Source organism: Athalia rosae, chromosome 2 (genome assembly GCF_917208135.1).
Source record: "Athalia rosae chromosome 2, iyAthRosa1.1, whole genome shotgun sequence".
Taxonomy (NCBI): domain Eukaryota; kingdom Metazoa; phylum Arthropoda; class Insecta; order Hymenoptera; family Athaliidae; genus Athalia; species Athalia rosae.
This window is the reverse complement of record NC_064027.1, coordinates 26280635-26297325: the sequence shown is the minus strand read 5'-3', so window position 1 is coordinate 26297325 and position 16691 is coordinate 26280635. Positions and strand designations below refer to the sequence as shown.

The window sequence follows — 16691 nt, the reverse complement described above, 5'->3', positions numbered from 1 at the left end:
AATAAAAGTGCGATTTGACTGACCGAAAGTCCAAAAAGATGTTGAGGAGGCCAGTGAATACGAAGGTCATCGTTACGCGAAACTAGATTTGGGAAAAAAAAAGTATCGAGAATTCTTTTCACTTTCATCGTAATTTCGTATATCGAGAGCGCTACTCTCTCTCTCTCTCTCTTCGTTGCCTATTACCGAAGCTAAAGTCTCGTCTTATTTATGCTTTCCTTTATTTTTGTCGGGCGCTTTTCCGGCCCCCCCCTCCACCTTATCTCACTCTGCGAGTTCCTCCCGCCTCCGTATTCGCTTTCCTCAAATAAGAGGTCGGCATGCTTCGGTTGGTTCAGATTTACCACGCTTCACTTCTCGTTCCTCTTTTCCGGCGCAGATAATTCGTCCGTCCCCGGTTTCCCCGGTTTCCCCGGTTTTCCCTCCTCCGGTTTTTCCTCGAAGGCTTAGCCGCGCCGTTCCCGCGCCGGAGGTAGAAAATTCCCGCACTTCTTCTTCCGCGTCTGTTGCAGAGAGACGCGTAATTTCATCCACTCGATGTAAATTAGCATCGGGCCGCGAGCTTGCGGAACGATCGACGCGACCTAAGACCCTGCATCGGTAGTGAAGGAGGCCTAAGCCACCTCTTATAGAAACGCTCTTAACCGCGAAGCCGGTGGTTCCGCTACTTCCGACGAGCTTTTAACGAAAATTTCAGTCAATTTAAACCGCAAGACTTACGATTAGGCGGCCTAAATACACTTCGAAGGCTGAGTTTGAGGGGCAAAACGAGATTCCATTAACGCAAGCTGAATTATACCACGGAATGCCAGCCCCTCGCTCACTTACTCTCTCTCACTCTCTCTCTCTCTCTCTGTACAGCTTTACGAACCAGGTGAATGAGCTGCAGGCCCGTATAACGGGGAAAGGGGAATATCTGCAGAACGAGCAATTAGCGGAATCGACTATCTACCCGGTGCTTGCAGTTAACCTGTTGAAACTTTATTAGCGTTAATCTTTGATACGAGCTACCCTTTTCTATTGTGAAATTCATTAGATCGTCCGAGCGGCGCCGAAGCTGACCAACGAAATTAATTATCCTAGACGGTCAAAAAGTGAATCGTAGCGATTGATTTTCCGCGGGATAACCGCTGATCAAACACCCGTGTAATAATATGGAGAGCCAGTCGTTAAGCTCTCGCGGATCTAATAATTGGCAATTGTACCGTTTTAGGGGGCATTAATCACGCGAAACAATCTCGGAGCTAATAATCTCTGGAATTACGGTATCGCGAGCGTAACCCGAAGGGTGCAGAAACGACTCAGGTGGCGAACTAGACGAACCAAATCGCGAATCCAATGACTTCGTGGTTCCTATCGAGCTGTTGAGCTTTTCGCGATCGCCAATTTTTCCGTTTCTTGTGAAACGAGCTTTTATTTTCCCTCGTGCGTGAACGTATGAAAATATTTTTGTCGCAGCTGTTTCAAGCCTCCGAAACACGTAGGCGGTGCGAAGGAACCATCGCGAGCTTTTGCCGATGTTATTTTATACCGATCGAGAGTCATTCGTTGGAGTTTCCGACGAAACGGCAAACGTACGGACGTGTATACGGAAACGGTGCGGTGCGGAAAACGGCGGAAACAGCTACGGTGCAGCACTCCAAGTCCACCCTTTGCAGTTCCCAAGAGCGTCTTTCGCCTGCTCGAGACAGGTGGTGACCGCATTGTCTTCGTAAAATATTGACACTCGATATTTCCCTGGCGTTGCAGTAGCGTAGCGTTGTTACGCGGGGATGAAACGAGCGGGAATAATCCGAGATGGCCACCGCAAGCTCAGCTTATTTCTGTTTCCATCATTCACTACTTCGCTGAATCATTTCGCGCGTACGAGTCATTCCCACGATTAGTCGCGATCGGTGCAGAAGCAATTTATTGGTTCTCCGAATTTGCTGCTGCAAGCTCAAATTTTTAGATTTTTATCCGATTGCGATTTACCAGGTTTTTTTCCACGCCGACTTTTCCCATGCCGTCCGCGTCGGTGCGATTGGTGCGGAAAATCAGGATTGCGCGACAAAGCAGGTAATATTCAGGGATTGATTCTATTTTATGTTTACTGAAACTTTTCCGAATCTTCCGGATTTGAATCGTTCGTTATTTCGAGTCTCAGAATATCGTTCGACGACGAATGAAAGAGAGCTTCCCTCCAGCCATCCCTATGTTATTTATGTGAATTTTTTTGTTTTAGCTTTTTTGCAAGTTTAACGAATCCTCGTACATTGGAAATTAAGGTGCGGGAGGCGAGAGGGAATTTCAATAATTAGGTAATAGTAAAATCGATGATCAACTTTTGACGAGCTTATATAGATAGGAAAAGCTTGCACGGTGTGAATACAATACAGGCGTATCATCACTCTTTCCAATTTTCGACCATCAAAAGTAGAATTCAGCGAGCTTTTTGAATTAAACATGTCGGCAGCTTGTTACGCCGGTATTTCGAATACATATTTATTTGTACCATACGTCGTTGAGCTTCACAAGCAGCAGGTAAATGTGTGTTTGTATATATTATACGTACGCCAATCTAGCCGCTACTATCACCGACGGGCCCGCGCTCGGCAACCAATTCACCAGATGTTTCGTTGGATTTATTCAAAAGTTGTGTCTACCCCCGAGGAACATACGTGTATGTACCTATATATATTATATATATATATATATTTTTATATATCCGTACATACAGCGCAGACAGATAATACTTACTTCTGGCAGCAGCAGATGTCGAGGAATCCGTAATCTGCAGCCCTGAGGTTTTCAATCCCCATCTCTATACTATATACCCCCGTTGCAACACCGACGCGAACTATGGGGTAAATATTTTTTTCTCCTTTCTCCTTCTCCCTTCGTATCCACGATTTTTTTTTCCATCTAATTTACAAGATTACCTGCTTCGGGTCGTGAAATTTTTGCCTGTTTTTATATGTCATTTGTCGACTTTTTTTACTCCATTACCATTGTACTTCTTCTCTCATTTTCGGTACTTACCGTTCATCGTTCGCTCCCACAGCTTTGAGCCGTTGATGCATTTTTGGGTGCACATCTTCTATCGATAAGCTTTTTTTCGAGGACGTATAAAACCGATTCATCTTCCTTTCTATTTCACGTGGGATTCACACGCCCTAATAGCGTGGACCGCTGCGATACCGACCTACCACGAAAATTTCGATCGTGCGCGAGCTTCCATACTCCGATATTCCGAGCTTTCGGCATCAAGAAGTACACGACTCCTCGTGTTGTCTTGACAAATTTGCTTTTCTTTTTTCCGTCGAATTTTTCGAAGCCTATCCCGACTCTTTGGTGAAACGATCGAATCAAAGTAGACGTTTCCACTCACCGTTTTGTTGCCCAAGTTCTTGACGCGGCAGTTGAGATATGCGGTCTTCCCCAATAGAGCTGTGACATTTTTGGAGGCTGCTTTGTCGAAGTAAGGACCGAGACGCCCGGCACCGTTGTCCAAGGCGTTTTGCGAACCATCGGAAATCTTCCCGCTACTTCCGTGGGCCCCGAAAGCTGTCGTGAAAGAAATCGAGAAATAAGAATTAGTGATTTGGAGTGAAAGAAAAGAAAAAAAATTTGGATAAGATGTTGAACCGGAATCGAAATAGCGATTTCGCCCTGTTCACATCGCGCAGCTTTATATTTTCATTTCGTTTCTAGGATACGCTTGAAATTAAAACTGACGTTGACGAACGAGGGAATGCGCCAATATAGAGACGTGGGCGAATGTTAATGTACGTACGTTCGAAACATGAATATGTACGCAGAGACAGTGTACGTACATAGAGTGTGAATTGTAAAACATGTACAACACCACCGATCGAAGCTTATGCTGCAGTACTTGTTCGATATCCCGCAACGTTTGGCTTTACGTTTCGTTCGAATCGATCTCTCTCTCTCTGTATATGGTAATAAATTTCTCAATATGCAACGATGCGCTAATTACGAACCAGATGAAACGGATAGTCGAATAGTCGAAAATTAATTCAAACTACACTTTCGGATCTGATCGATTCGAACGGCGCAAATTGAAGGTTTTCAAAACATGTATAGACGTCATTCGCAGGGTTGTGCGGATTCGATTCGAAATCAAAAAATTTTCAACAATATTTCACGGGGGCTTGACGGAATTTACCAATTTCACAGAATTCGTATGAAGTAAGAGCAGACGACTTCCCAATATTCCTGGATCTTGTATATTTCTTTGCGAATTTGGATCTGAATAAAAATGTCGATACTTCTATTTTTCAACAACACGGCAGAAATCGAGGCACAGTTCGAACTCCGGAGTATCGGATAGGTCGAACACCCGAAGATGCAAATCACACGTAAAATGGAATTGATAAGCAGATCGGAAGCTCGCAGGGTCCGTTCGCCGGGATTTCGCGACTCGAAGCTCCTCGGAGTCATCCTTCCGGACATAAGGCGGGAGCATAAAGCGATACACGCAATCGTACACCCCGGCTACGTTAGGATACAACAACTTGGCTCAACTTGTTGCGTCACGGGAATTAGGGGCCTTCTTAGGGTGGTAAGTCTGAATCCTCCGTCGAACTCATACATAAAGCACAAAACGTAATAATTTAAGGTGCAGTTTGGCGGCGGTCCGTGAACGTTATCTATCGCGATCTTCTTCCCTACGTACCGAAACTTTCAACCGTATCGGCAACTCGCTTCGCAGCGGAAGGCCTCCCTCCGCCGGCTCCGCAATAGGCGTTCCACGAGTTTCCAGCTTTTGGCCTTCACCCCCTCGCCTTTACGTATATCCTTCGCCCTCCTCCGCGCTACCCCTGTTCGAGTATATCTGATGCGTGCTTATTTGTAGCCCGTGCCAACAGACGTAAAGCTCTCTCACACCGGTTATTGCGGTCGGAAAGCTTGCTCGCCGCAAGCTCCGATAACGCGGCGCGAGGAGCTTCGGGATTTCCGCGGTAGTGTGTATAAGGAGATCTCGTAGCCGGGATATCTTAGGATCCGTAAAATCCCCCAGTAGTTTTCAGTAGTAGCCATTGAGAATTGGGAATTGGCTGGATCTTGCGAAGGCGGAAACGCTGCGCCGGTGGTTTTCCCGCTTCTTTTTTTTGCCGGCGGTAATTCAAACGCAATATTTCGAACGATTCGCTCGGACTTTTTGGAGGTTTTTCGATCGCAGTCTGAAGAACTCTGAACTTGTAAATAATTTCTTTCTCAAAACGATGGACATTTTGTTTTCTCGCAGTCTGCGGTGAGCGACGTTATTTACGGTTGCAACGGAGTTGATTGGGGAAAATCGCGAATGTTTCTTCAGGTGCGAAACATTCGATATTACGCTACGGTTTCAATATCCTCGCGAGTGGGAGACGGTTTTTTTGTAATTATCAATTGCTTCACCCTCGTCGTTGGTAAATAAATAAAAGTGAGAAGAACACGTCGCGTCTTCGGAAATTCACCGAGATTCAGTTCGGCGCTTCCTGCCCACTCCCGCTCCGCTAATTTACGAGGAATCAACTTTTGAAATCCGTTCAGTCGGAAGGAAGTCACGTTTTTAAACACTACGCTCGGGAATAACTTCAATACCCACTCGGGTCGCGTAGCGTAGGCGTCGATTTTAAGTAAAACAAAGCATCAAATCCTGCCAACAAGACTGTACGTACCGCGGAATCGTAAGCAGTGAACTCCGATTGACAGCTTCGACGTTTGAAAAAAAAAAAAATAAATGAATAACCAAATCGAACGGAAGGTCGATGAATAATAATGGGTTTTCGCTAATTCTTCGAGTACCGGGTGATCCGAAACAACGTTGATCGATTGAAATGAATCGGTGAAAAATTAATGCGCTCGCTGAACATTCGGTTCGTACGAACGGTATAACATAATCGGCGCGTCGGATACACACGTACGTACGTACCGTACGGGTTTTTTTTAATACAGCCGGGTATCGATGGCAAATGAAACGACTGCACGCGATCGGTGATCGATATTTCGGGGCGATAATCGGTTTATCTGTTAACGCGGGTAAATTTGGTTTTCGCAGATAGGGACAACTGACGAGCGAATTACGGTGCGTGTGTTGCACTCCCGTGCCCCGCATTGCAATTGACCCTGGTCAACCCAGTTTCCCTGGCGCGGAATAATACCGGCCCTCTTTCCCTCCCCCCCGCCCCGGCTCCGTTCTTCCATCACCTGCCATTCAATCACACCGTGTAAGTCCAGTTCGATCAACAATCACTTATTGCTCGGTGACCGATATCCAATTACGCGTATATACACCGTACGCGCGGTGAAAGGTTCGACGGTAAAAAAATTTTGAACAGGGTTTTTCATCAACGCGTTATTTATAAGCATGTGTTCAAAAATGTCCGGAACACAATTCGCCGAGAGACGAGAGCGATAATCGCGAGATCAATCATAATCGCGTTATTGTTTTTATTCATATATTCAACCGGCGTATTCAACAAATTGCTATTATTCCATCGTGTTACTTTTGTGATTATTGCAATTTCCGTGGTTTTGGAATTGGTTTTAATTTTGATTTTTCCAACAAACTTGCCGGGAATACTGGAAAAGATATTCGTGCATAAAAATTGTTCGCCAAGGTCAGCGTTTTCAAATTTCTTTATTTTCTTTTTCATTTTTTTATCGAGCTATAAATCTCGTGAATCGGATTTAGGAAGAAAATTGTTTGCGCGGACCCGATCGACGAGCGATCTCTGAATATTTTCTGTCTCATAAATAAATTTCTCTGATTAAAAATGTCCGAAAACAGATGAAATTTTCGTCCAACAAATTTCGCGATTTAAGCCCTCTCTGTACGAAGGACGACACGCGGCGACCCAGGGGTGTTCATAAAATATACGTATAGAAGAGAGAGTTATCTTTCAATCTACTGCACGAGGCGCGGCTCGAGAAGAAGAGTAAAGAGGATGAGGAGATGAGAGGGGCGGGGGGGGGGGGGGGGGGGGGAACAGCTACCCCTGTTTTAAAATTCAAATTTTCGAACTTTTGCTTAAACGTCGAGAACGACGGAGCGAACGATGGAGAGAGCGGAACGTTGGGTAAATCTTGTAGGACGTATGTAAAACTAGCCACGCCGGGTCATTCGAGCGAAAGAGCTTCTGCCGTGGTCTTACGTATACTATATTCGCCTCGAGTCTTGACGTTGAAGACGTTGCGGCCTCGACGTTTGGCGCTGCATTCAGAAATATGCAAGAATTTCACAACACGACACGTGTACACATGTATTCTTACAAAATTATCATTCCAAGAATCGCTTCCAACATTATTCGTTGGTCTTCGTATACGTAGCGACAAACAAACGGAGCAATAATTTTTTAATCATCAAAGTCATCGACGAATTCGATGAATTTTTAGATATGTTCGAGGGAAGGAAAGCTCATCGAATCCTGACCGATGGAAAACTATCTAATCCCGCGACGAATTATCACTGGGAAACCCTCGTAATAAAAAAAAGTGGTGCAATTCTAGAATTCTAAAAAGCTTTTACGAGATCGACTACGACGCGAAGCACCTTGACAGGAACTTCAGGGCGTTTCAGAAGTGCGTGTACGTTGGTATAAAAAAACGCGTGGAGAGATATTCGATTTCGTATAACTGTAACGGAGTGTAGTGCACAATGGTATCCACACATACCATCCCGCGTTTTATAGTCTTCGATATCAACGCCCTGAATGTACGAAACGAAACGAAACGAAACGAAAAACGTCACCTTTATGATACGGGTGGTTTGCTCGCCCCTTCGGTACGGGCATAGAACGTCGTCGGGTGGCTTTTACCTCGAGAATATACGTAACCGGTAAGCTGACCAGGGTATCATATATCATCGTATAGACTTACGTGGAGCACGAGGAGGGGTGAATTCATGGCACGGCGGCGTGGCGTGATATACCATGGCGCGAGCTGCAACAACGCCTGGGAAACCCTCCCCGGTGCATGATTGTAACGCGAAAAACAAGGAAATCCGATGTAGCGGGCGGCAGGAACTCTATAACTCATCCTTTGTTGAGATTTATTAGAGAATTGATCCCCCCCGAAAACCAATCGGATTAATTTTCACTTCCACTTCCACTTCCACTTCCACTTCCGTATCTCCCAACATCTATCAACCGCAAACACATTGAGAACGGGACACGCCTCGCCGCTGGGCTGACCCGAGAAAGAGAGAAGAAAAAAAAAAATATAAAAATCTATACACCGATAGAGACGGTAAATAATAAAAGCAAACAGAGCCGAAGATTGTATCGATTTTCTAACGCCGCGGAAAACTGAATTTTCCTCACTCTTCTTGGTGGCGTTAAATGCTTTCGAAACGAGTCGGATCATCGAACGCGCGCATCCGTTTCGTACGAATATCGGCGGTCGACTGATTAGTTCCGTTTACTTCGGAGGATTAGAACCCGAGACTTCTCGTTACCATCGCAATGTTCGGGAAAACTTTCGTCCACCTCGGCGCCTTTCGAAATTTCGTGGCATCCGTCCCGAACGGAATTTAGACTGAAACTTTTTCCGCTCGAACGTCCCTACGTTTCCGCGCCAGCTGCAGCCACCGCATCTCTTTCGCTTCCGCTTCAACTTCCGAGCTTTCAGTTTCGTTCTAGTTTCAGTTTTCATTTTCGTTTCAACGTTTTCATTCTCACTTCCTGCATGGCTTTTAACCGCTTCGCTATTGTTTTGCGATTCAACGTATATAGGTAACTTTGGATAAAATGAGAAAAAAAAAAATCTCTATCCCCGACCTTGAACTTCCCATATCCAAAGCTCTCTCCGACGTACCGCAGAGTTCCGTAAGCTTTGCCCAGGCAGGCGTTGCGCGGAGGGTAGGCGGAAGCGCGAGTGGCCTTTGGAAGGGTAAAACGCGAACCGGAGAGGATGCGTCGCGTCGTTGTTGTCAGCGTAGTCAGCGTCCGTAGAGCGTCTGCCCCTTTGCATAAGAATTGCGACTAATACGGAGGCTCAAAGTTAAACTGTCATTAGGCTAATGAGCCCGTAAAAGCAGGAGCTTTGTTTTGGCAATTCTGAAAACATATACGCTAGCGGAGCGTTGGGCAACCTTACGCGCTTGTATACGTACGTATGTACGTATATGCGCGGGGGTTAACGCGGGGGCGAGCGACTCAATACCGACGTCACGAAATATCTCTGTTATCTTCAACTCGCAATTAGCGCCGAGGGAAATTTTTTTTCCGCGAAAAAACTAAATGGAAACCAAAATAAGAAAAAATAAATAAATAAATAAAAATGTATAATGTGAATGAAAACGCCGCGGAACAAAAAAACTCTTTTCGCATTCCCCGCGAACGTTCGCGCGGAACGACGGAGAAGCTTCTCAATTATCATTATCGTTGTAATTTTCACCTATACACGAGGTAATTTCGCAGGAAATATTTCCAAAGCAGTTTTCAACATTCTGCGTTTTTTCAGAGCCGTTATTTTCCGGACTGTACAGTTGGAACCCCATCGATCGTTTGTCGGAAAGCGTGAAACGCTAATAGATTGTATGAAAAGTTTGGAGCCGTCAGTAAATCGCAGGGAATGCCGAGTTTTTTTTCGATACAAAAAATTAGTAGAACAAGTAAGGGAGCGGCTAGCGAAAGCTAGTAAAATCTCGAAAGATCCTCTACACGATTTTTTACGTTTTCCAAGAGATTTCGAAAATTCAACCGATCAACCGCAGGCGTTTGAAGAAAGTAAGAATTTCAAGCTTCTGATTTTCCTCTTCCTTTCCCCGGAATCCTCAAGAATTCTAACGACTCCCAAAAGTCCAAGATAAAATAACGCGAACGGATTTTCAAACTGCACAATGTTATCCAATCGGGCGGACGTACGTCCCGGATTCGCTGGAGCGTTATCATGAGAATTATCGCTGAATCTACGAAGGAAAAATAACAACGTCAAGAACGATCCTCGCTGGTTATGGGTTTTCATATTTCGTATCGGATACAGGTTCATTTGTGCGTGTCTGATTGTAAGGTTTCCAAGAATCACGACAACAATACCTTCTACACCGATTATTCGAACGTCTCCGATTGCCTGGGGCTTGTGAGATAAAAATAAACGAACGAATGAGTAGAAAAAAAAAAAGAAAAAAAAAAACCCCCCAACAAAAAACGACAAAAAAGTTCTCGGCGACGATATAACAAGATCGTGACAGTTCCTACTCCTCGCCATCGCATAGGACGTTTCGCCGAAAGTACGAAGAGATACGGATGACAGCTTTAATTATATGTTTTATATATTAATCACGCTTCATCGAGCTTTTCCGGGGATCGCAAGTCAACCGGTAAAATAACGATCACGACAAACTCCGAACGAACTTATAGATATAATGACACGTATTACGTACACGTGTGATCATCATATACCTAGGTGTATTTATATAGCGAGCCAGGGAATCAATAAAGGTTATAACAAATCAACGGAAGAAGCACCGATGGCGTTGTAGCACCGGTAATTTTTCTCCTTCGCAGATCTTGTGAGGTGTACGGATGAAAAAATATAGTAATTGGTTCGGTGCGAACCCGTTTTCGAATCATCTGAATTTCGATGAGAAAAGGACGGGTGATTTTTCCAGTGACGGAAAACACGGACAGCACGGTTACCGTGCATGAAATCTGATTTTCGATAGAAAAAAAAAAAGATTGAAATCCTTGAACAGGTAGGGCTGATGTGAAAAAAGAAATGCATTGTAAAAATATCGAAGGGCTTCTCTACGAAGAACGTGCAGACGCCGGGTTCAAGGATGATAAACACATTGGGACTCTGACTTACGATAAGTTATTGGGTTTCTGTGATGACGTCTAAAACCGATAACCTGCAGCACGTGTAATTGATATAGACGACCATTAACTGTGAACCTGATATTGTGTTTTCTTCAACATCGTTATTACCGCTAGAATTAAACGAATTTAAAGTTTATAGGATGTTAAAAACATTGGCTGGGTAAAGAAGCTGATCTTCTTTTGCATTTTCTGTTCATTATTTGAAGAAATCACGTGCACAATGACGCGAATTTTTCACAGATCATTGGTCATTCGTCGGTTTTGGCAATAAACGCTCGTCATTGGTGTTTTTAATTTCATTTTTCTAACTCGAGAATCGAAGAGAATCGCAAAATTTCATCGCTCCGACGAGGCATGTAAAATCCACGGCACCATTTTGCATTGACATAGATATTTTTGCACGAAATGGAAATCAAGGTGGCTTAATACTCACGTATTAAGGGTTTTTTCCGCTTATTAATTCAACAGCCAAGGTGACAAGGTCAAGGTCGTGTCGTGCGCACGAAAACCACGTGGTGATTCGGTGAAAACTTTTTGGAACACCGTGACGCCCTTGCCCTCGACTTTTTCTTCTCATTCTCGTTCTTGTTCGTCTGCTTTTCCTTGGCCAGCTGAACTAAATTAACTGGATTCGATATGCACGAGTGATCCCTGCGGAGTTGCGGTCCCGATTCTTTCAAAACGTGCTTCGAGATACGTACGGCGGCTAGGAGGTAGAGATTGTACAGGGTGTTGCGTTTCGACCGAAATCAAGCTTTCCGTCTTATAAGACCGTGGTGTTTTCCGTTTCCAGCCGGCTCGGATGTCGGGGAAAAAAAACTTTCTTCGGAAGATCGTAAACTCCGAGCTATAGAGCAACACGAATCCTAAGAAAGCTGGGAAATGAGAAATCGAACTCGGAAGTCGTGGGAGCCGATATATACGTGTAACGTGATGAAAAGCACCCCATCGATGAGTTGACTGTACGAGTTATCGGCGTCGGTTCTTAAATACAAGAGTGAATTTGTGGCTCGTACGGTGAAACGGAAATTCCCACCGCTGTCGTCACTCGAATGGTGAATTTACTTCCGTCTGAATACTTCGAGGGAATTGCCATAACTTGTCAGGGTGGATTAAACTAGCTCGCGGTAAAAGCGGAATGACAATTCTCAGCGATATCGAAATTGCTGTAATTTTTTCCGGGATCGGAAAGTAGGAGTGAAAAAAGAAAATAAACCCAAAAGCTCTCGTCGCTGGACTCTCGTCGTTACCCCAAAGTGAAATACAACCAAACGAAGCACCCTGTATAAGATTCTATGAAATACTCTGGAATACGTAAAATAAAAGGCGAGCTTTCTTTTTCTTTTTCCGTTTGGTTTCCGTGTTTTTCATTCTTGTTTTTTCTTACTACTTTCTTTTCCTCGGGTTAGCATATCTACATGGAGGTTTGCCCATAAATTCGTCTCTCCCTAATATATGCAAATAACATACCCAGCCATTCTTTTGCCCCACTAAGCACGAGTCCAGAATTTCGAAAGCTTACAAGCCCAAGAATCGCTGTAAAATTTCTCTTTGTAAACTCCTGTATAAATTATTATTAGCACGTCGAGGTCGTGTCGCTGAGATTGGAACTGTAAGAAACGAAAAATAGGTCCTTGATCTTCGAAAAATTCAATTATCCTGCATTATTGTTCTGCGTAAAGTAATATAATACGTGTATGCACGGTCCGTTGAAAATTATTTTCTGGTTTCATCGGTACCTCGGTAATGTATAATGTAAAGAAAGAGATAATTTCGTAATTGTAACGTACACGCCGTACGAGTCGCAATGACTCGTGAAATTGTATTCACTTTCACCCGATACTATACGCATTGTTAATAAATTTATAACGAATCTATCGTACTTGGATATAATGCAGCGAATGGCAACGCCACTTGACCAAACATTGATAGGAATTCTTTCGTTACTTATCATCCCCGTTCAACTGTAACAAACACAAGTCATGTGAATAAAAAATTTTCAACAAAATTGTTCGATCCGAAACAAAAAAAAAAAAAAACTGTACGCCACGAATAATTCACTCGACGAACCACTCGGAAACCGGAATCGAATATTTTCATAATCTTGGGTATTCTTTCCTTTCCAAAGCTCGCGTCTTTCGCGATCTTGATATCTGTCAGCGTCCATGGAAGAGGAGATTCGTTAATTTTTCCACGGGAAACGCGGAAACACGGCAATAGTCGATCGAACAATGGTCGGTTGTATCCACTCTGCTTCGAATCGCAATTCTCATGTTTTCGTTTGTCATCGAGCGTTATTTACTACCGAGATAAAGAAAATTTTCCGAACGGCGACGCGGCTAATACAATAACCGGTTGAACTCCGTAAATATAATAAAATAGATTAATCGGGTCTAACAACCCGTATTATTGCACAGCGTATCGTCGAGAAAATATGAATAAAAATAAGATGAGCGAGGGTGACAGAATCAATCGGTCGGCTTTATTCCTTGCGATTCTCCGACGTTTTGACAGTTAATGACCAGTTCTCGCACGGTGAACGTGGTAATCGTAGTAGAATTCGTTGCGATATCTCCGAGAAAAAAAAAAAAACAAGAAAACAATCAAATGAAATAAAACAACAAGGCAAAGATGGTGAACCATAAAGACGAACTTCAAAACTCCGAGAAATTGTTTTGGGTGAGAGAGATACTCGCTCCTAGAATCGCGAAGGCGGTTGGAAAGGACGCGACGAATATGAGGTGCGAAATAAAACTGCCGACCGACGTCGGTTATTATCTGTCGCTGACCTACATGGTGGAATTGACCTTCGGAGAAGAGAAAGAGGGGATGAAATTCGTAGCGAAAATTTTACCGGAGGATAAATTCACCAAGCGATTCTTCGACCTTCACAGTCTCTATCGCAATGAGATAATGTTCTACAAAAAATTGAGCAGAAATTTCGGCAACATGTGTCCAAAGTGCGTACTGACCGTTTCGGAACCCGGCGAGACGACTACCATCATTTTGGAAGACGTGTCGCAGTTCGGCTTCAGAGGAGTTCCGAACAGGAAAATTCTTGGGATGAGGAGGATCGTCGCGGCGGCCCAGGCGATAGGAAGATTTCACGGAGTGGGATACGTTATGCGGGAAAAAGATCCGGAAAAGTTTTTCGAATCGGTCGGCAAACTGGCCGAAGCCAAGTACCGTTCCGCACCAAGAACGGAACGAGCGAAGTTATACATCGACGGTATTTCCGCGAGGCCGGTTAATTACCTGAAATCGTTGAACTACGATCCGGTATTCTGTGAGAAGATGTCGACTATACTCGGCGACGCTTGGAGTTCGATATTGCTGGACTGTTTGAAACCGAGGAATGAGTTGGCGGTTTTGTGTCACGGTGATTACACCTCCGGAAACATCCTTTTCAGGGAGAAACGGGGCGGAGACGACGGTTTTGACGTTAAACTGATTGACTTTGCCGAGGTGAAATATGCATCGCCGGCTATCGATCTCTCGACTTTTCTCTATCTCGGCTGTACGAAGGAGGAGAGACAGAATTTCGAGGTCATTTTCAAAGCTTATCACGACGCGGTCGTACAGTTCCTGGATGAGAACGGTATCGAGGTTCTCCACAAGTATTCGATCGAAGCGTTCCTCGAGGACTGGAAAAGACACGCCGTATTCGGTTGCGAGATCGCCATTTTTTTCACACCCGTACTTTACTTCGAAGGAGAATCTCCCGCGGAGCTAACCGACAGAATTCAACATTCGCTGAACAGCGGCGGGGATACCGTTTCGAAAATACTAGCCGATATTCTACTCGAAGCTAAAGATAACGGGTATCTCGATCACATGCTGTGAACACTGAGCGCATTTCTGATACCGATTTAGCGACGATTTCTAGTTTCACACATTCTCTGATTTTTCGTTTCGTTTATTCTGATTATTTTGTGCTCAGAAATCCAAGTCTGTTGATCGAATCAAAATGATCGAATTATCGCGAATTTTTCAATTCTCGAAGCGAAAGAACCGAGCTATATTCCGGCAAATTTCATTAGGGTGTGCGCACGTGATGTTAGTTCGTCTATGTTAATTGTAAGGAAACTGTACGATGGATGAGAAATGTAAGAGAAAAAAAAAAAAGAAGAACACTATTCATGGATATCATTTACTTTTTTGATACCCTGTAGCTTCTTCGTACACTGACCCATCTACTTTCTTCACATTTAGCCACACGCGATGATATCGAGGAGCAAAGTACAACGCGAAGTGATAATTCTCATCTCGCCGATTTCAATTGAAATACTTTTCGACGCATCGTTCGGTATATTATACGAATACGCTATTCGGACGAATTGCAGCAACTTGGAGTGACGATGAGGTGGGTAGTTGCACGGGAGTGAAGATAAAAGCACTTTCACCCTCCTCGTCCTCCGGTGGATATAATTTATTCAAGTCGTCACAGTATTATTTGGTACATCGTCACGTCCCCGTCGTTCGGATCCACATCCTGATGATTATCAATGACGATGAGTGTACGTATACTTTTGCACCTTAGGATAATATTGGTATACGGGTAACTGAAATATTAATCGTAATAACCATCAGGTGGCCGAGACATTATCTCTGCTTTCCTCTTTGGCTTGACTGCGGTAGTTGTTAACTGTACTTACTAATATATTCCGGTTTAAAACACGCGTGAGAACTCGCCCCGCAAACACCTTGTATAATATATTCCACACGTCGAGTTCACGGAGTGGAAAGACGCCGCGGAAATTTGCAACGTTGACGGATCAAAAATCTGATACAAGGGTGGAACGGGATGTTCTCGAAACACGTCAAGGCTGATAGCTGATGATAGCCGACCACGGCTGCGGGTGAAGCAAGTTTTTGATGATTAAAAAACGAGAGAACAATTTTCACTTTTGGCAATGTGATTCTCGCCCGCGCTCGCATTTATTTTTCAAGAATTCCGGACGAACGAACGCGCTCAAAATATTCCAAGTGACAGATTTATGAACATTTACCTCTTGTTAGATAAATATTTCGATCGTTCGGTGGAAAGGGGACGTGAATTTAGGCGTCGAAGTTTGTTCGGAAACGTAAAAATTTCAATCACGTTCATTCGCGACCGAAAAGTTTTCGCAATCTTACGTTGGATGTACAATCGAGAGAAATTACGACGATTTGAATTTAGATTGTAATTCTAAACTTGATTCGGCGAAATTTGTTTTTAATTACGATAATTGGATTTCGGTATCATTGTTTCCCTTGAATCCATCCCCTGATTTTTTTTCTGTTATTTTCTAGTATTCTTACAGACAAGAATGAGGAAGATTTTTTTCGGCTGATTGAATCTCTTGTTGTACAAAAGACTCTCAGCCAACAGTTACCTGTTGATTTTTCGAGTCCGCGGATGCGTTTATAAATTTTATTCCCATTTCCAACGCGGTAGTGTTTCCGCGAGTAATAATTCTCATTGTTGGTAAGAAGATTGCGAGTTACTGAAAAAGAATAGATAAGAAGATGGAAACTTTCGAGCTGACTTTGCGCGGGTGGAAAATGAAATCGAACCAAGGATCGCTGAAATCCTTGGAAAGGATGCGACGAATATGCGGTGCGAAATAAAGGCTTTGATGATATCAGAACCTAGAATTAGACAAGTCATAGTCCTCGAAAACGGAGAGCGTTTGGTTTGGACCCCGTGAAATATGAAAACCTTGATTTGGTCGCTGTGAGATGTGGTATATCTCACGAAGGAAAATAATCCAGAAGAGTTCAATGAGCTGATTGGCGACATTCGACCTTATAAATGTGGCAGCGAATGACTCGAGGTTCTCTCACCTTGACCAAAATCTTCCGAATGTATCTTTTATCGATATACGAGTAACATATAAAACC

General features: G+C 43.8%; 2 protein-coding genes across 4 annotated transcripts in view; one reads left to right on the top strand and one right to left on the bottom strand.

Moving 5' to 3' along the window:
• The window catches only part of LOC105687818, a 234995-nt gene that overhangs the window by 85772 nt on the left and 132532 nt on the right, over positions 1–16691 (bottom strand). For all 3 annotated transcript variants that reach the window (XM_012403717.3, XM_048651488.1, XM_048651487.1), the window contains one exon: positions 3371–3546. In XM_012403717.3, coding sequence (XP_012259140.1) covers positions 3371–3546 — 176 coding nt within the window. The remainder of the gene's footprint in view (positions 1–3370; positions 3547–16691) is intronic.
• Positions 13544–14817, top strand: LOC125500101. Its single transcript, XM_048651486.1, has one exon. It carries the CDS (start codon positions 13545–13547, stop codon positions 14649–14651), a length of 1107 nt encoding a protein of 368 aa, XP_048507443.1. The 5' UTR covers position 13544; the 3' UTR covers positions 14652–14817.